This window comes from Rhagoletis pomonella, unplaced genomic scaffold, assembly GCF_013731165.1.
Source record: "Rhagoletis pomonella isolate Grant_MI unplaced genomic scaffold, Rhpom_1.0 Rhpom_scaffold_00003, whole genome shotgun sequence".
Classification (NCBI taxonomy): Eukaryota; Metazoa; Arthropoda; class Insecta; order Diptera; family Tephritidae; genus Rhagoletis; species Rhagoletis pomonella.
Window position 1 is genome coordinate 90,887,891 of NW_023458557.1, and position 26,572 is coordinate 90,914,462.

The 26,572-nt window shown below is 34.9% G+C and overlaps 2 protein-coding genes across 2 annotated transcripts in view; one reads left to right on the forward strand and one right to left on the reverse strand.

Moving 5' to 3' along the window:
• LOC118735761 overlaps positions 1-26,572 on the forward strand; it is a gene marked incomplete at its 3' end in the record, with an annotated part of 287,491 nt that overhangs the window by 142,560 nt on the left and 118,359 nt on the right.
• On the reverse strand, positions 63-2,476 carry LOC118735762. The gene has a single exon (XM_036465710.1). It carries the CDS (start codon positions 2,335-2,337, stop codon positions 1,468-1,470), a length of 870 nt encoding a protein of 289 aa, XP_036321603.1. The 5' UTR covers positions 2,338-2,476; the 3' UTR covers positions 63-1,467.

Sequence of the window (26,572 nt, forward strand, 5' to 3'; positions counted from 1 at the left end):
AAAAAAAAACAGTCATCGAAAATTTCTATTTCAAAACAAGTAATTTTGATTTCATCGACAACTATTTATAAGCGCACATAAAGTTTGTCGCTTAGAGCTCCATACAATTTTTAAGCGCAGATACGTATGCGTGCGCCTATTGCCTCATTAGATCACTCGTTGTATTTATTACGTTTTTAGTCAGTTGCTTTCTTCCGGGTCTTACGCTAATTTTTAGCGAAAGCCTTTTTGCGCGCTTTCACTGTCAAGCTTTCACCTTTTACTAAAACCGCATATATTTTATGACTGACTGAAATAAAGCGCTTAGTTGTTTCACCATATGTTTTAATATTTATTGCTTGTTGTTTTTTTTTTATATTGTTGAAAACGCTTTAGTCCAAACTTTCACTCAGTCGAAGCGTCCTGAACAGATAATTAAGTTAAAACTTTCACTAGCGCTATAGGTATATTATATGATTCGAGAAATGTTGAAACCGTGCTTGCACATTTCTGAATCAATGGACGCTTTCATAAAAACTTGCCTCCAAACATTTATTGTTTTTCTAGGCAGTTGTCTTTTATCTATCTTTAACACTAATATTCTTGAGTAAGCTTTTTTGACGGCTTTTACGGGCAACCTTTCACGTATTACCACAACTACATTTTATAATAATTGACTGATATCAAATGCTTAGTTATTTCACCAACTTTTGTAATATCTATTGCTTGTTGTCTTGTTATGCTGTCGTATTGCTTTTGTGCAAACTTTCAGTTATTTAGTTTATATTTTCAGCGATTTCACAATATTTTGCAATACTTACTGCTTGCTGTTTTTTATATTATTGGAATGGCTTTCGGCCAAACTTTCACCTACTTTAAGTTTCCTTAACAAAATCTTAAGTGAAAACATTCACTATTTATATTTTTTAACTCGAAAATATCGAATTTTTGAAGATTACTACATATATATAAAGTTATCAGCAAAGGTTTTTCTAAAAAAAAAAAAAAAATATTTATTTATTAACACCACAAAAGTATTTTGATACGTTGGTTTAATTGCATTGTCTGCGATTTTTAATCATTTCTTATTTCACTTTTATCGTTATATTTTTGTTTTAGTATTTTTAAATGTTCCTCACTTATTCCCATTATCTTCGATTAAAATTTGTATTTGTATTTTATTCGCACATACATACTTATATTTTCACTTTTTGTTCATAAATCAAAGAGATTTCGTCGAAAATTTCGCATTCTCATTTCATTTTTTTTTCGCATTCGTAATTTCGTATTTATGCTTTTGCTATTCAATAATAAAAAGCTTCAATTAAGGATTCTCATCAAAATACCATTTCAAAGTGTGCTAGAAAAAATCCCAATAGCTTTCGTTATTCCTGCTTAAGTGTCCTACTTAAGAAACTCGTAAAACTAATTTTCTCTAATACGCTGTTCAATCACAATGCTATCTTTAACCCCGCCCCAAATCGCTTTTCACACGCGCTCCATCATCGTTGTCGTTGCCTTATTAGTGCCGTTGCCCGTACTCATGCGATAATATCGCCGCAAAATCTCCGCTAATTCCGCTGTTAAACGTTCCGCGCGACTTAACCTTTTATTTTTCGCCTCGAGTTCACTGCCATAGGGCGGCTGCTCTTGCAGCGGCGCCAGCGGTGTGGTAACAATTACCGGCAATGTGGTGGTTGTAGGTGACGGTAATAGCCGATGTACTGTTGGTATTTTCGGTGCTGAACGTAGAATTTTCACTTTGCTGCGTGTGCCCGTCTGCTGCTGTTGTTGTAGTTGATGCACGTTCGCGTCCTTTTCCTGCGCCTGCTGCTCCTTAGTCAATAGGCGCGCACTAGCACTGCTAGCAGCTGGCGCTGGCAGAAGAGCTGGTCGCGTTGGACGCATACGCTCGAGTGGCTCTATTTCGGCCACGGTGGCCATCGATGTGGCTGCTGAGGGTGCCTCAGACTCGGCCGCCTTGCTGCCCGACTGCTTCATGTCGGTAAGTATTTTACGTTCCCAACGCTTACACAACATGTACGCGTACATGCAGAGAAAGTAGACGAAGATGAAAGTGAATGCAGCAATGCCATAGAAGCCCAATTTCTTGCGTGTCCATTTGCCGCGACGCATCCATTTGATGTCCTCCAAATACTTGGCAATCACCGGCACAATAACAAACCAATAAATCAACACTGTGGCGACTTGTATGGCGCGACGGAGAAACATTTTGCGCAGTTCATTTATGTTGGCAATAAGTTTTGCAATTTTCGATCTTTTTGTTTGACTTTTACCTTTTAAATCACTAACTTTTTCGCTTTTCGTAATTTCGTTAACGCGCGCGCTATTTGGCATCACTTCTAGCCGCACTGCACCAGCAAGTTGTTGTGCTATTGGCCGCGTCAGTTTACATATTAAACTGGCTAGCTGATTGCGATTTGTTGACTGAGCGGCACAACATTCGATCGTTACGAATGCGCGCACGCTCGCCACACGCCACAGCGAAATACCACAAGCGCCGATCGATCAGCTATCAACTGTCCGTCTGTTGTCATCATCAACAGCTGAGCCACCCAGTTACTGGGGGGCGATCAGTCGGTGCCGCAAGACGGTCAAACGATTGCTCCATCGATTGACACTTACACAAACGTTGCGGCACACACACACACACACACACACACACACACAGATACATAGACTCACATATAGCTGGTGGCATTTTTCGTAAGCTAATCGCTTTTGCACAACTTTGCAATTACTCATGCCACAACAACAACTCGTTTAAGCTACTGCGCGCGCTTCATGCGCTTTGGTAGCTTTAGCTATGCCATGCAGTGCTAAGTATGCGTAACTGAGCCTTTAGGCTTTTAGATTTTTAAATCTATTTGCCTTCATTGTGATGTCAAATATGAGTAGATATATGTAATTATGTAAATAAAACTCCGATTGTACCACAGCCTGCATATTAAATCTCACCACCTCTCTGCCACCTCGTCGCTCTCATCAACACAAATGTCGTCATCCTCACTGTCTTCGCTATTTATTTTGCCGCTTTCGCTTGCGTCTTCTTTTGTGTCATTTCTTTTGTTTGTTTGCAAATTTTTTCGATTTGAATTGTAAGTTAGATGGTTCATTGGCGCCTAAAGCATTTTCAATGCTGGCACGCAATCGCACAAATATGTCAACATTGAGATTAATATGGATGAGTGTTATTTGTGCATATTGTTGTTATTGTTGTGCGAGATTGCAGGAAACGCATTACAAGTGCGTAGAAAACTTGTACTTCAAATGCGGTTAAACAAATGCATAGATATCGCAAGCAACGCACAGAAGCTCAAAACAGACGCATTGGAATTTTTGTTGATTCACGAATGATGGGTTGCAGTTCAAGTTCCGTTGTAGCTTCTGGAAATAGAGGCAATAAGTAATAAAGTTGAATTGAATTTGAATTAAATTTTATGTTATTCCCATACAAATAGGGCTCGATCCTAACCGCCAAAGAGACGTAAACTTATTTTTTTTAATTTTTTTTTTTTCGATGCAGAAATGCATCTGGATGCTCTAGGACAATTTTTGCATCAAAAAGAAAATTTTGAAAAAAATATCGTTAACGTGTTTTTGCCGGTTAGGTTTCGATATAAATATTTAGCACTCATATATTTGTCAAGTGTTTGGCCACAATGCCTTTTCACGATATATCGAAGATCTGTAAGATGACCGCCATTAGAAAATTAAGGAATTTACTATGGCTCGAACAGGAGTTAAACCTAGGACTTACCGAAACTTATTAACTGGCCTCAGAAGGCTCCTGAGATGTTCCAAAGAAGTAAATTTTTCTGTATACCTGGGCCTACCTATGCGAATTCATCCAAATGTGGAGACAACTAAGCTGCCTAACTTCTTGAAAGCAGGCTAGATTAGGCTGGATAGCCACTGCGGTCCTCCGCGAAGACCATTAAGTAGGGTCCACAGTCATTCACTAGTTGTGATCTAACAGAGGCTCCCCGAGAAGATATTCACCTGCGTTCTCGTGGATACATTGTCTTTGATGTACCTAACTGCCTCCTTAATTGCAAACGTTTCGGCCTGGAAAACGCTTGCATAGTCTGGTACGCGAAAGTATAACTTTAGGTTATATTGCTCAATGAAAGTCCCTTGAAGATCTGGACCTGGTGCGGAGTTTGTGGTGAACTCAGGTCTTCAACAGGATATATTCGGTGACCAGTGCTTTAAATTCAGGCGGTAATGCATCTAGGATGGAACCGTGCTCGAACGATCTTTCCATCCAGAGCTCCAAAGAACGCAGTCTGGTGGCACTGTTGGCAGATGAGTTTTTAATAAAAATATCTATGGATAATAAGTCAAGCGTGACGTTCAAAACATCCTTTCGCTTAGCTTTTTATCTATGTAATCATTATTAATAGCTGGCCACCAGGCCAACGCCCCTTTAAAGAGTATGGGCCGGACTCTGTATAGCTGGGTATATCGAGTGCACAATTCTTGGTTTCAAACCCCACCTGTTGCCTAGCGTTGTCTAGGCTGCATAGAGAGCCATCGTGGCATGCCTTGCACTCTCTTCGATGTTTGACTTCCAGTTAAGTTTGAGATCCAGAAAAGCTCCAAAGTATTTCACCTTGTTTGACAGATCCTGTTCCGTTCCTCGGAATCTTGGCTTGGTAAAATTAGGTAATTTTGTTTTATTTGTGAAAAGCATAAGGTCAGTTTTCTCAGAGTTTACGCTAAAAGAACAGCCTATTGCTCAGGAATATACCGTCTTCAGAGCCCTTTCCACAATTTCACTTATGACCGAAGGAAACTCAACTAATACCAGTATTACAGTAAGCCACTGCCTTGATTCTCTTGGGGTCTAGCTTTACCAGTCGTTTGTTTAAGACCATGAGCCATAATAACGGTAATAGCACTCCTCCCTGTGGGGTGCCTATCACTTCATGTTCGGTCTTGCTTCTGTTACGTAATTCGGCGTGTATTGCTCTATTTATATCAAAGTCCGGACGCAGTGCAGAAAAAAATATACGCCTATTTTTTTATTTTAAAATCAATAAAAATTCAGAGGTCACTGAAAGCGCGAGAAAGTTTTCCATGTATTTTATATGGGAAAACCCCGCTTTTCGTAGAAATGATATAGAATTTTTAAAAATACATATTTTTCAACCGGAAAACTCTTATTCTCGGCAGAAGGTTCCCAGTAATAATACCAAATTTTTTCATGGTAACTATAATTTATAGGTCCGTCAAAAACCCCTAAAAACTCACAAAAATGTAATAGGAGGACCAATAAAAAATCGTTAGTATTAAAAAGGGGTTAAATAAACAATTGGGTATTATTGAAAGTGTCCTGAAGAGAACCAGTGTTTACCGATCGAAAAATATTGATTTTCAAGAGCTCTCTACCATTTCCACGAAAATTTTTTTTCCCCCATAGAAAATACATGGAATTTTTGAGCGCTTTGAGCGACCTCTAAATATTTTTTAATTTCAATATAAAAAAGTTGGGGTATACTTTTTCGATATAGAACACTCCTAGGGGCCGAATTAAAGTTCTGACTTTACTCTTTTTTTTGGTTCACCCTAATATATATAGACACTACACGGAGACCCTAAGCCCTGCCCGGAAATAACATGTTTATTCCGCACTGGAGAACAATTTATTTTTATTTCGAAAACGGCCTCAAAAAAGAGTCAAATAAAACCCGAAAAATTCCAAAATTTACAGCAAAAAAAAGACAAATTTTAAATTCACTTAATGGTACCGTTAGTTGTCTGATCGCATAAATCCTATAGGATATACATGCTAGATCCGAGAAAATTTCAAACCGTTCCAAAAAATTACGAATAATTTCTTTGTCAGTTTTATAATGGCGATTAATATTAATTTCAATATTATTACAGAGCTGTGTATCACGATTTTGTTTAACAAAAAAAACGTGTTTTTATAAATGCCTATAAAACGCTAAAATTACTGGCTAATTTGTGCTTAAAAATAAAAGTACCTGAAGAATCCATAAAGTTTATAATAAAAACAAAACGATTGAAAGGTTTCAAAAATAAAAAATAAAAAATATTCCACAATTTAAGAAAAAATCCGAAATACCTCTAATAAAGCTCGAAAAATTCTCAAAGCGCCGCGGTAAAATAATTAAAAAATCTCCAAAATGTATTGGCGCTGAAGGAATCCCGAAAAGTCGCAAAAAATACTACATTAATCCCGAAAAACTTTCAATCAAAAAATCTCGAAAAATACGATCATTTCATTTTCTTATAAACTCCAAAAAAAAAAAACACAGAAATTAGCGACAACAATCTGCTGAACCATTTTAAGCAAATTTTGCATTTACTTTTTGATAATGAAATAACAAGAAATACATAGCGAGCGTTCTTACCCAACATACTTAAAATAGAAAAAATAAAAAATGATTTCATTTTCTGCAATGTGAGGATTTTAAAAAAAAATATTTGGCGCCTATTCTGTATACTCTAGTTTTTGGGTGATATTCCAAATATTAAATTCTATCCAAGTTTATACAAAAAAATCACGATGGAAAAAGCTTTTGATCGTACTCAGGCGCTGATCGAATTTCTTATTTCTATAAGCTGTTTGATCATCTTGGTATAACATTTTCATTTCGTACAAACATCGGACCAAAATTAGAATACCATTTCCATCTTTACGGAAGTTATGAAAACGATTGATTCGCATAATTTCCTTGCAATTTACGTTAATGAGCCAATTCAATGTGCTTTTACGATGATTTTTTTATTTATTTGGTAATTATCATGAAAAATATTCAACGAAAATTTGAATAATTACCAACAAAATGATTAGCGCGTTCCAATGCTGTGCTTGAATAGCTATTTTGTCACTATGACTTGTAACTCCATGTACATTCTATTGTGCTTATGTACTCGTATGTACATATATAAAAATGTATCTGCTATAAGTGTAGTGCTAAAAATTGCATTGAATTGTTGTCGACGTGACTGCGACACCATCGGCCCAACTGCACTTTGCATACATTTCGTAGATACATAAATCGGCTAACACACACACTCTCCTAGGCGCGCACACAGCCGCACACATTTGCGCTTAAACTATTTAATTTTGTTTACTTATTGCACGTTTGACAGACAGCTTGACTTGTAAACTTGCTGTACGGGTTAAAGCGTTTCGAGCATTTAGGCGATTAAATTTTTACATACATTCCCATTGACACGTGTTCGATTAATATGTCTACGTGCATACATAGGTATTTATGTACATTTGTACATACTATTTAAATATGCGTGTTTGTGTGTGTGTTTGTATGCGCGGACTTATATGTATGCATATTATTTACCAATAAGTTGTTGTTGTTAAAATCTTTAATGCAAACAATCATTATTTTAATTAGCATTTTTTCTCTATTCATTTTGTTTTTATTTATTTTTTCTGATTTTTTTTTTAGTGTTTTTGTTGTTGCCGTTTTTTGTTTGTGCTTTAGGTTGTTGTGATTTTTGCAATTTTGTGTAAATTATAAGTTGGCATTTTGTTAATTGAGTTGGATGCTTGCTTGAGTCATAACTGCATTTATAGCGGTTATGTGTGTATGTACAAACGTGTGTGTGTGTGTGTGTGTGTATGTTTTTATTTTAATAATTGGACTTGCATACTTACGTTACTATAGTGCAATTTTTTTACAAACAGACACACACACACGCGCACACGCACACACATTAGGCATGCATAAATAATGCGGCTATTTTTATGACTAACTTAACCCAGTTTAGTGCTACGATGCGTTAATCAGTTGATAGTTTCGTCACTGTAGTGCTAACCTGCATGAAGATTTCAATGTTTCGCGATGATGGTAATTGAGGATGTGATGATGAAATATTTAACCACTGTGCGAGAATGTGAGAAAGTCGCAGACTGCTCTAGTTTCATGCAGGCTGAGGTTAATGAGCGCTTCGGATCCCCTACAGCCAGAAAAAAATCAGCTAAATATAATAAGCAAATAATATAGCCATAAACAAATCATGTTTTGAGAGAAATATATTTAGCTAATTTTTTCTGGGTGTATCCGTTATTTCTGGTATGAATTTGTTGGCATAACTGTTACATTCTGAATTCAACCAGTCATATTTAGCAAACATATGTATGTACACCACGGTTTTAACAATCGAATTGAAAAAACTAATAATTTATTAGCACAGAAAAATTTATTCAGATAAAAGTGGTTACTGTGTGATTTGGTTAATGTTCCAGGTATTAGATTCTATCTAAGCTTCACACAAAAAAATTACAATGGAAACAACTTTTGAACCTATTCTAGCGCTATTCGAATTTCTTATTTTCTATGAGCTGTCCAACTGTCAGCCTAGCTGCTAGACCGTAATGGCGTTTTATTTTCTAACGAAAAATTTTGCCTTCTCAGTGTCTTCTAGGTACAAATTCTAAACAGAGGGCAATGAAACGAACATTTTTTGTAGAGAAGAGCACGGCATAAGTAAACTGCTAGACAGTACGTTAATCAAGCAGTGAGCTGCTGCAGGGAAGATGAATTCTTCGGCTGCCAGGCTACTACTGCCTGCATACAACGATTACTACAATTATGATTTTTACGATTAGGGTTGCGATTACGGTAGTGGTTAAGGTTACAAATACGATTACGATTGCGTCTATTACAATTATGACTACAATTACCTTCACGATTACAATGAAGATTACTTCGATTATAATATCGATTAATTTTTTGATTACGATGTCGACAACGTTTACGAGTGCGATTATAATTACGTTAACTAACACAATTACGACTGTAATTGCCTTTACGATTGCAATAATGATTTCTAGGATTATGTTATCGATAAATGTTACGATTAAGATATTGACAACGTTTACGAATACAGTTTCACTTACAACAACGATCCCGTCACGATTACGATTGCAATCACTTTTACAATTACGATTACAATAACGAATATGATTGCGATAGAGATAACTGTCGAGATAACGATGTCGGTAACGGTTGCGAATGCAGTTTCGACTACGATTCCATCACGATTAAAGTTGCGATTGTGATTAATGTTTCAAATACGATTACGAATCAGATGACAAATATGAATATTGTTACAACTGCGATAACGAGTACGAAAACGATTAAAATTACAACTAAAACTATGATTAAGGTTCGACTAAGATTACGAATACGAATATATGTAATAAAAATAAATGATAACAAGATAGCGATAATGATAGCAAAATTTATCGATAAATATATCATTAAATAGCAAACGATATTGATATAATTATCACTATTGAAATTAACAAATATATCGCTCAATAAATGTATATATCGATAAAATATCGATAAATCTATTAAATATATGTTCGTATCAGTAACGATAGACTTATCGTCAATAAGTCCGTTAAATGCTTAGAAAATATTAATGAAAAATATAACGCCTATGACCTCGGACAAAGAGCATACATTTTGATAGAAAGTGTGTCTGGCATTCTTTTTCATTCGGACGCTACAAGCATTTGATGATTTTTTTTTTCTTCGGAGATATCAAAGTTCGGATTTTTTCGTGATTTTGACTAGTTATGTACTTTTTCAAATCGTTATATCTCGGGTTCTACTCATCGTAGAGACTTCATCTTAACGCTATTCGATAGCTAAAGAAACGGACTTAACATGATTGTCCTAAATCTAACTTAGCTAATAACAGTTGAACTTTTTTTAGATGATTTGCATAGTGAAGACCAGTAAATTAGAAATTTAAAATTACACCATCGTACTCCTTGTTTAATTCTTTGTACAAAACATGTCTAAAAAAATGGACGTTTTCAAGAACTATTTTTAAAATATACTTTTTATGACGAAATGGTTTATTTTGTGAGAGTCAATTCACAACGTATGATGAGGTTTATTTAGCAAGGTATTAAAAATCGGGTTATTGCAAAAATTTAAATTTTATTGCGGATTGCGATGGAATACCTATCCGCAATGCAAGAGGAGTCGTTCGTGAGGGTTATCGTTCGAGGTACATAATAAGACTTTACATATATATACTCCTCTCAATATGTATTGAGCATATTAGGGTGGTCTTAAAAATATCAACATCATGAAGCACCCTTTACGAATAAAATAAAGATTTCCACAAAAGTTTCAAAATTAAAAAAATTCAAAATTTGTTAAATCGTAAAAATTCGACAGAATTTTAACTGTGCCCCGCTATGACGTAAGCGAGTTGATTCAGGTTTCAATAATATAATACAATTTTCAGACTTCAAGTCAAAATTTAGTCATATTCTTGTGATTAAACAAAAAAACATTTTGATATTTTCTTGAATGTTTTCATTTTGTACGTAGAACTCAATAAACGGATGAAAGGTACACAATTTAGATGTTGAACTTTTTAAGAACTACCCTAATTCATAACACTTCTTGCTTAATGCAAATCCAAAAAAAAAAAAAAAAACCAACCAACCGACACAGCTCAATCAATGTCGATATGCATTTGCTGCCATTTCCTTCAGTCCAGGAAACAGCCAGTTCGTAAATCACTCACTCAGTAAGGTAGCCAACCGTCTTCAATGGTTGTAAACTATCCATTTCTTATTTCTTGTTCAACGATGAAATCTTTAATTTCTTTTTTCTGTTTTTACCTCTTAACAATGGCTGACTGGTTAGCTGCATATTTATAACTGGTACTTTGGGTTTTAACTATACATAGGTATTGAAAGCGTGTGGGTGTGTATGTATATAATCACAAAACTCTTTACATAATGATGATTTATCAAAAATGCCTACATGAGCTTGCGAAAAAGGAACGGTAAACAGCGTAAGAATGAAAACAATTCCAAACTGTTATAGCTTTGCCTTAAAACGGCACATACAGCATATACTTATACTTACACACGTACATATATATGTATGTATGTACGTTTGTGTGTAGCACAAGGAATCCTTTGACATTTCGTCAATGAAACTTCCGCTCATTTCATTTCATTTTGTACTGCCTCATGTCCTTGGGGGCGTATGAGCAACCTGAGTGCCAAGGCGAATGCATAATTACCAGTATTGGCGTCGTCATCGTCGGCGGTGGTCGCTGTGAAGGTCGGGGGTATGTGTGTGTGCCATAGCGGTTAGCTGGTTGGCCACAAACATACGCATACATACATATTTATGCATATATTGTCCGCCACATGACGAAACTCGTTTATATATTTCAAATAGTATAGTAAATTTGTGTGTTTGTTCACTTTCGCTGTGTTTACTCATAATGCATAATTTTCTAATTGGCAAAATTGTTAAAATTGTTGGCTTGGAAATTTGCTTCTTCTGCGCTGGCATTTTGCTGCTGCCACTCAATGGCCAACGTCGTCACCATTGCCGTCATCATCGTCACTTTTGTATTTGCATTTCATGGCCATCTACAGTCTTCGCGCCAACTACTTACAGACATACATACATACGTTTGTCGTCATCACTTACTCGCACTTCGTCATCATCTTAGCTTTCATCGGCAGTTTCAATCATTATGATTATCATCTTCATTATCACCATCACCATCAACATTATCATTATCATACTTCCCGTCATCCAATCCCGCATCCAACTCTTCATCATTTTCATCGTTTTTTGCGGTTACCTCAGCTTTTTCCACCTGCCGGGTTAAGTAGCCAGTGTAGGTGTTTCTTGCGTGTGGCCGGCGTGCTGTAGCTTGTGGTTTTGCGCGTGGGTGCAGGTGGGTGCAGGTGGGTGTGTTTGTGGTCTCGATAATTGCAATCCATGCACCTGATTATTTGCATGCGGCCAGCTTCAACGCCACAGCATTGACACAGCTTCAAAGCATCAAGCTGTCTTCTTGTTGTTGTTGCACGAAAACTTCACCACTTTACTAATTTTTGCATTGAAAGCAATGATTAATGCGCGATTTTGTGTTGCTGACATTTGTTGGAAATTGGCTGTTGTCAGTTTTGAGATTTACATGCATATGCTGAAATCAACGTAGAAAAAACGTAGGTAATTGTATGGTGATTCATCTGAATTAAATATTTTAACCACAAATATTATAAGCTGCTTATTAGTAAGCGAATTGGTAAGCGGGGGGCTGTAGTACAACTTAAGCTCAGCTAGGTTTCTTAATCGGGCAATCACTTTCCTAGGCATTCAGGGATATAAGTAAATTATAACTCAAAAAATGGTCAATGTTTTCGCCAAATTTTAACTAAAAAATCAGCTGTTTCACTATGAAGAATAACTTAAATATCTTTCGTAGAAAGTCCTTAAATACATAAGCATACTTTTTATTTCATGTCAATGCCAAATTGTTATATTTTAGCAAATTTAAATTTTACTTTTAAAACAGGCAACCCACTTCAAAAATATTTTTTAGAAAAAAGTTTTCTTTAACTTGTTTCGTTTAGCCACCGCATTGCAGCGTTTCATTTAACTTTTCATTAAATTAAACTGGAATTTATAAATTGGTGGCAAGTCTCTTCAAAAGTATTTTAGAAATAAAGCTTAATTAAACTTTCCTGTACAAAAGTGTTTTAGCAACAAAAGCTCACTTAAAACCCTCTCGTTTGGCACCCATGTTGAAATATTTTATTTAACTTGTCAATTGAATTGATTGTGTATTACTGATTTACACGTAAAAATAATGTAATGTCGAAATAAATGTTTTTAGACCGCTTCCGATTTATATCCATAAATAGTAAAATATTTAAGTCAACAGTTGGCAACCCTCTTTAAAAACGTTTGCCAAACAAAAGTTTCTTAATCTTCTCTCGCTTGGTAACCATATTGCAATATTTCATTTAATTTGCTTATTATATTGATTTGGCAATCTTCGTCAAAAATAATTTTGAAATAAAGTTTTAATAAGTTATTTCGTTGCGGCTGTTAATTCAACTAATTTTGAATTTCTAAATAGGTGGCAATGCTCTTATAAAATATTAATAAATAAGTTCAACCTTCTTAAACTGCATTCAATTGGCCCCACATACATATCTTAAAAGGATACAATAAACTCATTAATTTTAAATTTTTTGCAGCTGGCAAACCTTTGCAAAGAGTTTGCGAAATTAATCCTTTGTTTGACAGACACATTAAAAAACGTATGTGTTTGCGTTTACTTATTTATTAAATTTTTACACTGCTTTTGAATTTCAAAAAATTTGGTCTGACAAATATCTAAATAAAGCTTCTTTAACCTCTCTCCTTTGATACTTATCTACAAATATTCTAAATAACGTGTTAATTAGATTAATTTTTGATTTCTAAACAGGTGGCAACCCTTCTCAATTCAAAAGAGGTTTGTGGAATCATAGATACTTTCATTAAATCGTTTTTAACTTTTTAATAGGTGGCAACCCTTTGGAAAGAAATCGTTTTAGAATCTTTTGCGTTTGATTCCTATGTTATTGTAATATTTAATTTAACTTTAAATTAACTGATTTTGGAAGGTGGCAACCCTCTTAATAATATATAACAGACCTTAGTGTAAATTACATTGGATTACGCCCGGCCGTTTCAGAATGAATGAGCAACTAACATACTTACACACTCATTCACTCACTGACAAACTTTCACATTTACGCAGAAAGAAGTTCTGACGCTGCATATTTAGTAGAAGGGCTTTGCAAGACTTGGAGAATTCCGTTACCGCTACATACAATATAACTTTAAATAAACGTAGGTGGCAAGGCTAATTAAATTACTACAAATTGTTTTTTCTGGTAAACCCTAGTAGCTTGCAACTTGAATGCTTTTAAAAGATGCCTTCCCTTTTATTTAATTTACTTACGTAATTTTAATAGTTCGTCGTTTAAACTACAAAACCGCATATCGTCATTCTGCAAAACCGCGTAACTGACATTGGCTGCCAAAAATTGGATTTGCTCACACAAACTCTTTGCTCAATCCTTATCCATTCGTCCTGAAATGTACTAGCCAGAAAAAAAGGAACCATTTTGAAATATGAGTATTTTTTCGCTCTAGAAAATAATTTCTACAACTTCACATACACGGTTTTGCATTTTGATGATACGCGGTTTTGCATTTTATTGATACGCGGTTTTGCACTTTAAACGACGAGTTGTTAACCTTATACAAAAAAAAATTTAAATTAGAAAGTTTTGTAGTTAGATTATTTTTTTGAGTGCATCCAACCTAGCACCGCACCGTAGAAACGAGAAGAAATATAAATTGTTCCCAATTTTCGCTGATAGAACTGGTGCAGAGGTTTAGAAGTAAGTCCCCAATTTAATTAATTATCTATCCAGAATTAAGCTCAAATATTATACTTGTTCGGGCTTTGTAAGATTAGACCATTTAAAATGATATTTACGGTAAATAGTACCAGTTCGTATTTTGTAGAATTTACTCTAAAACCACGATTGCTACAGCAGCGCGAAAGTTTCTTGTGTACTCCCCGTACAAAATTCTTCAGCGAATGTTTTACCATCGCTGTCTTAACATCAGCTGTCATTTGCTAGTTTGACAACTCAGTTCTCATTTAACCGCGCCATCTACATTGGGTACAGATCGGTCTGATTAGCTTGATGCCATTATGAAAGTGATATGTGAAGACAGCAAGCAGCCCCCATGAGAAAACGGGAACAAAGTTAAAACAGAAATCAGGCAGATGTTAAGACACATTTAGTAGAAAATGGAGACGTGGGGTATTGGCAATTCCATTGGCGTAGGCTACCACTCTGCTGCCGCTTTTTTCTATCTCTTTTAGGAAACATCTTCATCTGGACTTATACAGTTGAAAGCAACTTCTACGACCAAATAGAAAGATAAAGAATACACTTTGTGATGCAAACATTTTTCGATGATAAAGTTAAGGCAGTTTCTTCGTTATATGCATGTTGGAGAGCCGAGTATTTCGGACCTACTACATCCTAGATATGGGTATATAATATGAGATCTGTAAGAAGGATAATATGCTTATTGATCTCAACTCAAGGTGTTTGGTGGCGAATATTTATCCGCTTTGTGGATACAACTTTTACCTGCGTTCATAATTGTGGTATATAGCCGAGATACATTATTTTCTGAGCGTTGATACGATGGTTACCATCGAGCTCAGGTGACGTGTGGCGCAAGGCTGCAAATAGCTTTCTTAATGCTGCGATCACAAATATGCAGTGCTAGGAGGGAATTTCCCGTGCCGAGAAATAATCGGTATATTACTCACTTCAGGAGTTCAAGCATTTCGAAGTAACTGCTGGCCCAATAGCCGTCCCTTTCAAGCAGGTAGCTAGGCAAGCTAAGCTTTTTGAAACGATTTCGGGTAATTAGAAAGGAATGCCAAAATTATTCTAATCCTAACAAAAAATACCCAAGCATTATTGAATGACTTCGGGAGTATATTTTGGACTTTATAAGCAATACATTTTTCATCAAAAAAAAAAAACATATTTTCCATATAAGTCACACACAAATTCCTCAGAACTTCTCACTCTTAAACTACTCAGGCCAGCCAGGCGCATCTTTAACTCTGCACTTTGACTTCTAAGTAATTTTACTAAGTAACAAACTGCGCTCTTATGCCAAACTTGCTGTACACATTCCTTGTGCAAGCATTCAATATTTAACTTTAGCATTCAAGCGAGAAAAAGGATAGCATATTTGTGCCGAGAAAACCCAAAGCGACTAAAAACTTTAACAATTTAAATATTCTAAGCACTTTTGGCATGGACCAGCAAAGTTGAGAAAAGCTAACACGACAACACAAAAAGCAAAAATGCAATGCAATGAAGTCTTCTAGAAAATATGTAGTGGGTACATAGAGGTATGTAATAAACAACCTGCAGGCAGGCAAGCTGTGTACATATGTATATGCGGCGAGAGTATTATGTATGGGATGCAAGGACCCAGGCAGCTTAGGAAGCGAATTTTCTTACAGGCAAATGTAAATCTACATATGCGAGGCACACAAATGCTCAGGAGCATTCAAACGAACTTTTTTATTTCGATAAAATGGTCAAAAGTAGCAAAAAATGCATATACGTATATAAACTTTGAAGAATACTTTCGTTCCAACTTATTTACATACATACATATATAAGTATGAAAAGACAATTTTCATTCACCTGTACCTCTTTCCTTCTTCTGCTTTCTACCCTATCTTGCTCTCTTCTGCTCTTCGTGCTGTTGACCCACTTAAATACTAAACAAAAATTGTAACAAGAAAATACTTAATTGAAAAAAGACTTTATAAAAATTGCAAAAGAACTAAATATTTATTAATGCAAAGTCCGAGAAGATAATAGAAACTACAAAGTAAGCTCTTGGCTAAAAGTTTATTATGGTTTTAGACAACTGAAAAGCTTATTCTGAGCACAATGACATAAATTCAAGTTGTTTTTGGGTTTTGCTATTGTTGATGTTGCAAATGTTGCAGATGTGGCAACGCAACTCTTGACTAAGTTTACTAAGGAAAAATGATTACAAGACGTGACTTAAAAGCACAAAACTGTATGCATACATATGTATGTACATACAAATGTGTTACTATTTGTTTGTACAACAGACTAATTTAAAAAATAGTCATGAATGGAAAAGTCATGGCTTAATTTAAGGTCGGAACACACAAAATTGTCTAATACTTAGAATATCGAATAACTACAGATAGTATCTAAAAGTCCAGAAATATTACAAAAATGAAAAAGTACTTTTGTGAAAAAATTTCAAGAAATCCCGAAAGGTCCAGAAAATGCTGATATAATTCCAAAAGTTTCTAAAAAGTCCAAATCATCCCAAAACAAACTCAAGTTGTCCCAAAAAAAAATTCTGAAAATCACATAATATCCCAAGAAATCCGAAAGGCTCAGAAGAAGTTCCGAAAAAACTCAAAATATCATGCAAATTTTCAAGAAAAATTCCGAAAAAGTCCAAAACACCTTAAAAAAAAGTAGCAGCATCCCGGGAAATGCTTGAGAAATGTTTCTAAGGTAGTTTTTAGTAAATCAAAAAAAAATCTGAAAATACATACATATGTACATGAAAATTTCAAAACAAAAACGAAAAATTCTAAATGATGCAATAAACATCGGGAGAACCGAAAGGCTCACTAAAAGTCCTAAAATGTACCTAAAAACTCAAAATATTTTCAAACTTCCCAAAAAATGTTCACAAAAAAATGTCAAAGAAATTCGAAAATATCCGAAAAACTCTAAAAAAAGTTGCAACAACATTCCGAAAAATGTTTGCAATTTCCCGAAAAGTTTTCAAAACTATATATACAGAATATATTTGAATAAATCAAAAAAAGGTAAACACACAAGAAAAGTTCAAAACAAAAAAAAACCTCCCGAAAGGCCCCTGAAAATCAGTAAAATCAATAAAACTCCAAAGAAACCCTCTAAAAGTCGTAGAGGTAGGTAAATAAAAACTCAAAATATTTTCAACTTTCCCAAAAAAAAAATCCAAAATATCAGAAACTCTGAAAAAGTTGCAAAAACTTCTCGGAAAATATTCGAAATTTTCCGAGAAGTTTCTAAAACAAAATTCTGAATATACTGGAATGAATCGAAAAACTCCTGAAAATAAACGAAGAGTCCAAAACCAAAATGGAAAATTCTAAAAGGTCTAACAAACATCCTAACGTACCCTAAAACTTGGTAAAGCTCCCGAGAGACTACAAAAATCCTAAACGGTACCTGAAAACTAGTAATTTTACAAACGCAACTAAAAAAAAAGTATTCGAAAAATATCGAAAAAAACCTGAGTGCTCCGAAGAGGTACTAACATATCTGCGAAAAAACTCGAAATGTCCCGAAGAAATTCTAACAAAACTCAAAACCCTCCAAAAAAATATTGAAACTCTTTAATAAACAAAGAAAACTTATAAAAGAACATTAAGGCTTCAAAAATTTCGAAAAACTCCGAATAAGCTTAAAAACTTAACTATGTAAAAGGCTCTTGAATAAAAAAAGATCCGAAGTATTCCCAAAAATACAGAAAAAACCTAACTACTCAGCAAAGACCTGGATATCAAAAAAAAATCGAAATGTACCGGAGAAACTCTAACAAAACGCAAAACATCCCGAATGATTTAAAAAAATATTTAAAGTTTAAGTAAAATTAAAACCCATAAAAGAACTCGAAATTTCTCAAAAAATTTCATAACCCGAAAAAAACTCGGAAACCCCAAAAGAAATAACTCGAAAAAATTTACAAGAGTTTCCAAGAACATCTTTAAAGTCCTGAAAAGTTCTGAATACATCAAGAAACACTCGAAAACACTCGAATTTCAAATAAGCCGAAGTAAACTACAAATATGCCAAAAAATTCCTAAAAATGTGAAAGTGCCGTGAAAAATCATAAGTTTTTATAAAGTTCTTGAATTGATAATCAAATCTCGAAAGTTGCCAAACTATGCCTAAAAAACCAAAAGCCCATCAAGAAAAACAACTTAAAAAGAACATAGAGAATACCAAAAATATCTCCAAATGCCTAACAGCCCCGAAAACATGCAAAAACAATCTAATTAATGAAAAAAAATTAAAAGCCTCCATTAATTCCGATTATATAATTCCCAAGCAAAGCACCATAGTGCCGAAAAATAGTGAAAAGTGCTTAATAAATCAAAAAAGAATCAACAAAAATTCTAAAGAAATTCCAAATAGACTCGAAAAGCCAGAAAAATTACCACAACGAATTCCGAAAAACATCCGTTGCAAGTCTCGAATAATATATCATATTTTGCCTTTTATTTTTGCCCATGCGGAAATCATGTCCTTGGTGTTTTCGGAAAAGCGGTGTGTATTTTTTTTTTTGACATTTAGGTATATCCATGCATAGGTACATATGTATGTATGCATTCTTGATGCCCAATTCTAAAAATAGTTTTTATTTGTAGTCCTTGCCTTAAGTTTCTTCAGATGATTAAAAGTTTAAGCAAGTCTTTATCTTTCCTTTAAGCAGAAATTTAAAATACCTCTACTACTTAAAAACTCTTGTGCAAATTTTATGCGCTACTTAAGCATCGCAAGCAGAAAGGTCACCTGCACTAAAGCGTATAAGTACCTATCCTCGCTCCCCATGCCTCTGCCATGCTCTTAAACTAAACCCTTACTTTTGCTATGTCGTTTATGTAGGTAACGTTTGTTACGGCACTTAAACGTTGAAGAATATTTGGTTTTTATGACAAATATTTCGGCACCTTTACCTTTTAAGTACATAAAGGGTGATCCATATGGTTGGTAGGACAATTTTGGGACTAGTTTGGGATCATTTTGGGACTAGTTTTAAATTATTTAATGGAATTAGCAGGGAGCCATTTCGGTACCGTTTCAAGATTTTTTTCAGAACCACTTCAAGACTACTTCAGGACAATTCGGGCTAGTTTCGGGGATGGTTGAAAACAAGTCGCGCAGTTTTCATTAAAAATGCTGCTGAAAACGCCATTTCGCTCAACGGTGAGCGCTGAGCAATATAAATAACGAGCAAGCCGTTGGTAAGATGGAGCCAGAAACCATCACCAAGGTCTTGGAAAACGAAGTTAACCAGGAAGTCAGCTGAGGCAGCCCCATGAATGAAATCGTGTTCCATAAATAATGGGAACATTTGCTCTTTCGAATAAACCAATAATATACGGAAAAAATTGATTTTCGTTTATTTTGATTTTTAAAATAAACTACTATATGGGCCACCCTGTACATATGTGCATACTCGTATGAGTCATATCATAGGTTGTAGGAAGTGTCATAGATGTTTAGCAGCTACGAAAATGTATATATGCACGGTCTGGTTATAGAGTTAAGGAAATTAACATTAACCGTTATGTTACCGGTCTGTGGAAAGTTGTTGAACTTTATTTAAAAACTGCTCCTTTTTATGATTATCGAAAAGCTGCCATCTCTTCTAGAACAAAGGGAAGAAGCATTTTAGCAATAAGTGTTTGGGTATTTGACTGGCCAGTTGAAAGAATACATTCTTCTTGCCTCTTCAAGTTGCTTAATTAAAAATTTATTAAAATGTTAGCCACTCGAGAGAAATTTTAATGGCCAATGCATGAAGAGAAGAATGTTGTCTAATAAACTTGAAGATCTGGTTACTTAAAAATGAGTTTTGCATGTAAATTAATGAGCTTCCTCATGTAACTTAAGGCATACCTCTACAGAGCTAGAACCTATAGCACGCGATTCAAGCCTGTTCAGAACTATTTCTGGATAACTTCGGGACTCATTCTGGATCATTTCGGTACCTGTTCAGGACCATTTCGGGCCTAGTTCAGGACTATTTCAAAAACATTTCGGGACTAGTTTAACACAATTTTAGGACCATTTTGGGAAAAATAAGAGACCTTTTGGGGCCATTTCAAGACTTGTTAGAGATTATTTCTGCACGATTTCACGACCTTTTCGACCGTTTCGCGGCCTGCTCAAAACGATTTGAGAACCATTTCGACGTAAAGCCTGTATGTAGCCACAGACATGGGAATTGTGGGCCGTTTTCTGAAGTAACCTTTAACTTTAAAGCTCACTTTATATTTAAAGGTTGGATTCAAAAGAAAGCTATGTCTAAAGTTAAGCATTTCTTTTATCGGTTTTTGACTTATGTATGTTTCTTGATTGAAAACCAATTTCAAATCGACAATAAAATGCTTTACTTTAGACACAATCATAAATTTTAATACAACCTTTAAATGTAAAGTGAGCTTTAAAGTTACGGGTTACTTGAGAAAACGTCCCTGAGTTAGATAAAAGAACCCGCTTGCTGCATCTAGGACCACCCACGTACTTTGGGAAGCAATCAGAATAAACAGCTACTTAATTTGGACACATTTTTGTGGCATATTCTGCGATTCTGCGTGAATTTGTTCAATTGCTACATCGGTCCAAAGACTCCATTTTACATGAGGTTCCATAAAAAGTGACACAAAATGGAACCCTGTGGTACGCCCGCTGTTACGCAGCGCTTTTCACTGCTAAATTCAGTGTCATCCAAGCGAATTCTGTTAGAGAAAAGTTTAGAATAATATTCGCGACGTAGTGGGGGATAGGGGTCTTTGGAGCCACTGTCGAAAAATTCAACCTCCACGACGAAATGAGCATGATAACGGACCGAAATGTGGTAGTATGCAGTACTAGGTCACTGCATGAAAAGATCAATCAAGCTACTTATTTCCAGAAAAATAGCCAGAATGAGCAACCAGACATGTGTCATTGATAACCTACATGACAATGCTAGGCCGCATGTCTCACAAAATGGTCAAAACTTATCTCGATAGTACCGGCTGGGAACTCCTAAACCACCAGACTTATAGCCCCGATCTTGCACCATCAGCCCACTATTTGTTCCGATCGATGTAGAACCGCCTTATCGGAATACGCTTCTCTTGACTTGAAGGTATCAAAATTGGCTTGATACTTTCTTGGTATCCAAAGATGAGCGGAATCCATACATTGCTAAAAAAGTGTAAATACTTTCAATAAAACACATTGCAGGAATTTTTCACAATAAAGTTCGAAAATCGAGAAAAAATCCAGTAAAACGTATTTTGCGTACCTACTTGCGGATTTTCCTTGATTGCAAGCTTGACAGCTTTATTGGGTATAAGAAACGCACCGGGAGCTTTTGTTTCAACAAATTCCTGACCTATAAGTATGTTGGGGGTTTAACTAAAACTAATTATCCCCCATTTGCATCCATTCTTACCTACTGTTAGCAGCTCCATTATGTATATCTACTTTCAGTACCTATGTATGTACGTATATATAACCAATCTCTTGCAAATATGCGCTTAATAAATATTTTTACTCTCAAGCCACATTAATTATTCTTTTATATATCAGATTACATTACAAATTGCTACCTATCAGTCGCACATGCCCACAAAATCACTTAAATAAGCAATTATACTTTTGATTATTCCCAAGTGCAATGGAATATCAACCTATAATAGTTCTAGTTTCTACATTCTACATATATGTATTGCTGTTGTCGTTTATTGGAATAGCACCAATCACCAGCAGCTATCAGCAATCAACGACAGAAGTCACTGCAAAGTTCCGAGTATTATTGTATGTAGGTAGTACTCGTACGAGTGTAGCAATGACATAGCGAAGATTGTGTAATCAGTGTTGTCGTTGTGCGACTAAACGGGCAATTTGACCCTTCTTGAGCAACAATACCCTTTGAACCGACTTTTTGAAAATTTTGATTTTTTTTACAATTTTCCTTTTGCGACCTTTGCTCCTTTTCAGAAATTTTGTTTTAGGAAATTTTAACAGAACGATGCGATTAAAAAATATTTCCTCCTGTAAAGGAATGCAACTCTTCTCCTTGCAGCAACTCAATTTCAATGGTTTGTTTAAAGCTTGTCTCGTTATTTTCTTTTTCAATTCAACAACGGAACGTTCTACCAGCGAAAAAACTTTATAATACAGGTGAATTTCATTTTGACTTGGGATCGCAGAGTTATTTTTTTACTAGTTACTCCTTTTTGCGACTTTCTGAAAATTCTCAACGGCAACACTGTGTGTAATAACTGTGCTTGATTTAGAAGATGCACGAGCCAACGGCATACATAGCTAGAATAAGCGGAGAAAATCCGGTTTAGCCGCTGATGCAACCGCAATAAAATGAAGAACAATTGAAAAGCAGTTGAAGAGTAGAGAAACAGTTATGTGTATATGTATTATGGATGTGTGCATTTATGTTTGTTTGCAATTGCAAATATAGGATTGGTGGTGGCTGTCATCAATATTTTTGCTACAAACTGATTGCTGTTCGCCTCTAAATGAGCACTCTTTATACTGCTTTTTGGAATTTGTTTAATGCGGATATCAGCAGTATTTGAAAAGCAAAAAATTTAAATAGAATAATTTGCAAATTTATGTTGGCCATTTCTCCATTAGGGAGTCAATTACGATTTTGTATTTGATTGTGTCTTGGTTCGAACTATGTCCCTAACTCCATGTCTCCCCTTTCTACAGATTCTGTTAAAAAAGCTGTGCTAAGACAGGAATGTCAGGTGGAGACCGCAAATTTCCCCTAACACATTTAGTAGAAAATGGAGACGTGGGGTAATCATCACCGGAGAATCACCAGCGAATATATAATTGCGATAGCTACTGATAATGTTTTTTTTTTTGTATTGATTTTGTTGTTTATTGAATCGGCTTAAATTTAAAGCCTAGCAAAAAATAATCTATACATAAATATAATACGCGAAGAGATTTTTTGTCCACGTCAGGTGAGATCTCAAATTGAAGCTCTAGGTCTGTAGATGTGCAAACTGGTTTTAGTTTTTCGAAAATAGTTGCCATCTGTTAAACAATTAAACTAAAATTATTTAATAATCAATGCCATCATGTCCGCACCGTTCGTTCGATCTTCCGAAATGAGGTATCAAATTATAAAGCTTGGACTGTAGATGTGCAATAAGGTTTTACTTTTTTGAAAAGAGTTGCCACCTTTTAAAACAATATGTTCAAATTATTTAAAAAAAAGTAAATCAATTATTACACAATGGTTATCAATCGAAATGGTTTTGAAAAGCTTTGTTTCCTAGCTGAACTATAGGAGGATTGCCACCTGTTTAAAAAATCATATTATGTATTAGGAAGAGAAATATGTATCACCATATGGGGCCAAACGAAAAGGGTTTCAGAAAGCAATACTTTGAAGATATTTTTAAGGGGGTTACCACCTGCTCGAAAAGTCCCATTTAGTTTACTTACACACAAGTTATATGAAATATCAAAATATGGATGCTAAACGAAGAAGTGTTAAGAAATCCTTAGTTTGAACGCTAAAAATATTTTTGAGGTATTGGAAGAGGGTTGCCACCTGTTTAAAAAGTTAAAGTTCATATTATGTCATAAGTTAAATGAATTAATAAAAAATGGGTAAGAATCGAAATGGGTTTGAAAAGGCTTTATTCCTTACTTTTATTTAGGAGGGATGCCATTTGTTCGAACAATCAAATTCAAATTAGTTCATCTGTTTATCGAAATACACGTGTACCACAGTGTCAGACGAAAGATTTGAAATTTTATGAAGTTAAAAACATGCACTATGCGTACGGTGACCATATTAACCAACGTAAAATAAAGGACATTTTTTTCAAAATTATTTGGGAATACGTACATACAACTTGTATGATAAAAGTACCTTACCCATATCGTAATTTTAATCAAATATTTACCAGTAGCTGCTGTAGTGAAAAATTAAGCCAAATCCTTTTCAAGGACTTCGCAGTCCTTTGCTACCAAAATGCGTTTACCATACCATACTGTACGACGAAGCCAGCACACAGTGGTTTAAAATTGGATTTTAATGTTGATAATTCTCCGGAGCCTTCTTTTTTCAACTAATTTTTACTAAAAACAAAAGAAAAATATTTATTTTGGTTAACATTTTTTATAACATTTCAACATTTTTTTGTGTAATTTTTTCGTTTTGGAAGAACCAAACAATTGTTTTCAACCAGTTTTTGTTATGTAACATTTGTCAACTGGAAACGGAGAATACATTTTCATCAAAATTGCTACTTTTTCTGCATGTTTCACAAAAAAAATTTTATATAATCAAATAAATATTCACACATCGGGCTCAACTGGTCTCTTGCAAATATTATAATCTTTTATTAAAAAATAAAAATTAATCAAATTAAATGCCAGTTTGTGCAGCAGGGGTTTATTGTTTTTTTTTTTCAGTATAATTGGAAACTTAGCGCGCAACATGATCCTGCTTTACAAATTGTACAAAGTTTATCGATTAAATAGAAAGATAGATTAAGTGGCGGCGAAACAAACTGGCGGAGGTTTTCATTATATTTTGTAAGGGAGATTTTTAGTTTTCATATTCTGTGTTTAAAAATTTACCTATGAAAAATGCAGAGCTGATTTAAAGGACAATTTAAAAAATAAAGGACAAAAGGCGTCCTTTATTTTGAAAAAATTATAAAGGACAGGTTAACCCCCTGTAAAGGACTGTCCGTTAAAATAAAGGACGGATGGTCACCGTAACTATGTGAGACTGCTCTCCACTCAGAAACGGCTGCACGGTTTTAGATGAAGTATGACACTCGGATCTCTTATAACTCTGACTTACATTTGGAATATTTTTCAAGTTTTCACAAGTACAGGTAGGCTGGGGAAGAGTAATAGAAGAGTGGAGTATTTATTGAGGCAAGGCAATATAGGTTACTAGATAAAAAGATATGTAACTGCATCTATAGCATTGACACATTAAGTTAAACTTTTGGCAAATAAAATTACTTTTTTGGCAAATAAATTTAGTCTTTTGACAAATAAAATTAAAAATTTGGCAAATAAAATTAATCTTTTGGCAAATAAAATTTATCTCTACTATAGTACTAAACAGTGTTTGAAAAAGTAAAAAATACACTAAAAAAACTGCTGTTGCTGTGTTAGGAAAGCATTTTTTTTTTTACTTTTGACACTTAGCTTTAATGCGCCAATGGCGCAGAGATAACCTCCAGGATAGCTGAGAAGTGTTTTTTGGTTTTTCTGTTCTATTGATTAGACTGCTCACTTTCAAACAGTCCAGTCACGGCATGGTCTCAAATATTCGTCAAACATTCTGGCGCATTTTATTTCAACCAAACCACGCATTATGGGCAAATGGGATAAAAAGACATCTAAAATGCTACAAATCTTGAACTCCCTTAATATATTTTCCAACGCAGGTGCAAAAAAAATTTATTTATATGCATACGCACATATGTATGTACATTAGGGTGCTCATCAAAAACGTTTTTTTTTTTTGGAAATTTCAAGACCCTACCCCCTAATTTTATTCGTTTTTATGAGAAATATTATTGCCTAATTATATAGACTAGTGTTCGCCCAGCGGTTGAAATTCAACCGATTAAATTAAGGATAGTTTATGTAAGTTGAATGAGCTAAAATAACATTAGTTGGAATGGGTTAAGTGGAGGGGAGTTTAGCTTAGTACTTGGCATAACATAACATAACCATAACATAAGAATAAATAACATAACATATGAAGCATAACACACCACAATATAACATCGCACACTCTTCAGTTGTATTTCCTTTTTATCCCTTTTTTCACCTCTATCTAAATCTTATTTATTTTGGTTCATTTTATGCCAAATGATGTTGCCTTTGATGCCACATCAAGAGATATCATGTCATGTGGTGAAATTGGGTGTGGTGAGCTGCGGTGTGGTGGAATTGGGTGTAGGAGTTACGGTATGGTGAATTTAGGTGTGGTGGATTCAGGTGTGGTGAGTTACGTTATGGTGAGAAAGTTGAGGTGTGGTGAATTAAGGTGTGGTGAATTTTGGTGTGGTGAGTTGAGGTGAGTTAAGGTGTGGTGAGAAAGTTGAGGTGTGGTGAATTAAGGGTGGTGGATTTAGGTGTGGTGGATTTAGGTACGGGGGTTAAGGTGTGGCGAGTTGAGGTGTGGTGAATTTAGGTGTGGGGAGTTAAAGTGTGGTGAATTAATGTGTGGTGAGCTCAGGTGGAGTAAGTTTTTTAAGTTAAGATGAGTTAAAGTTAAGGGGTTATGATCTTTATCCTTATCTTCATCTTCATCTTCATCTTCATCTTCATCTTCATCTTCATCTT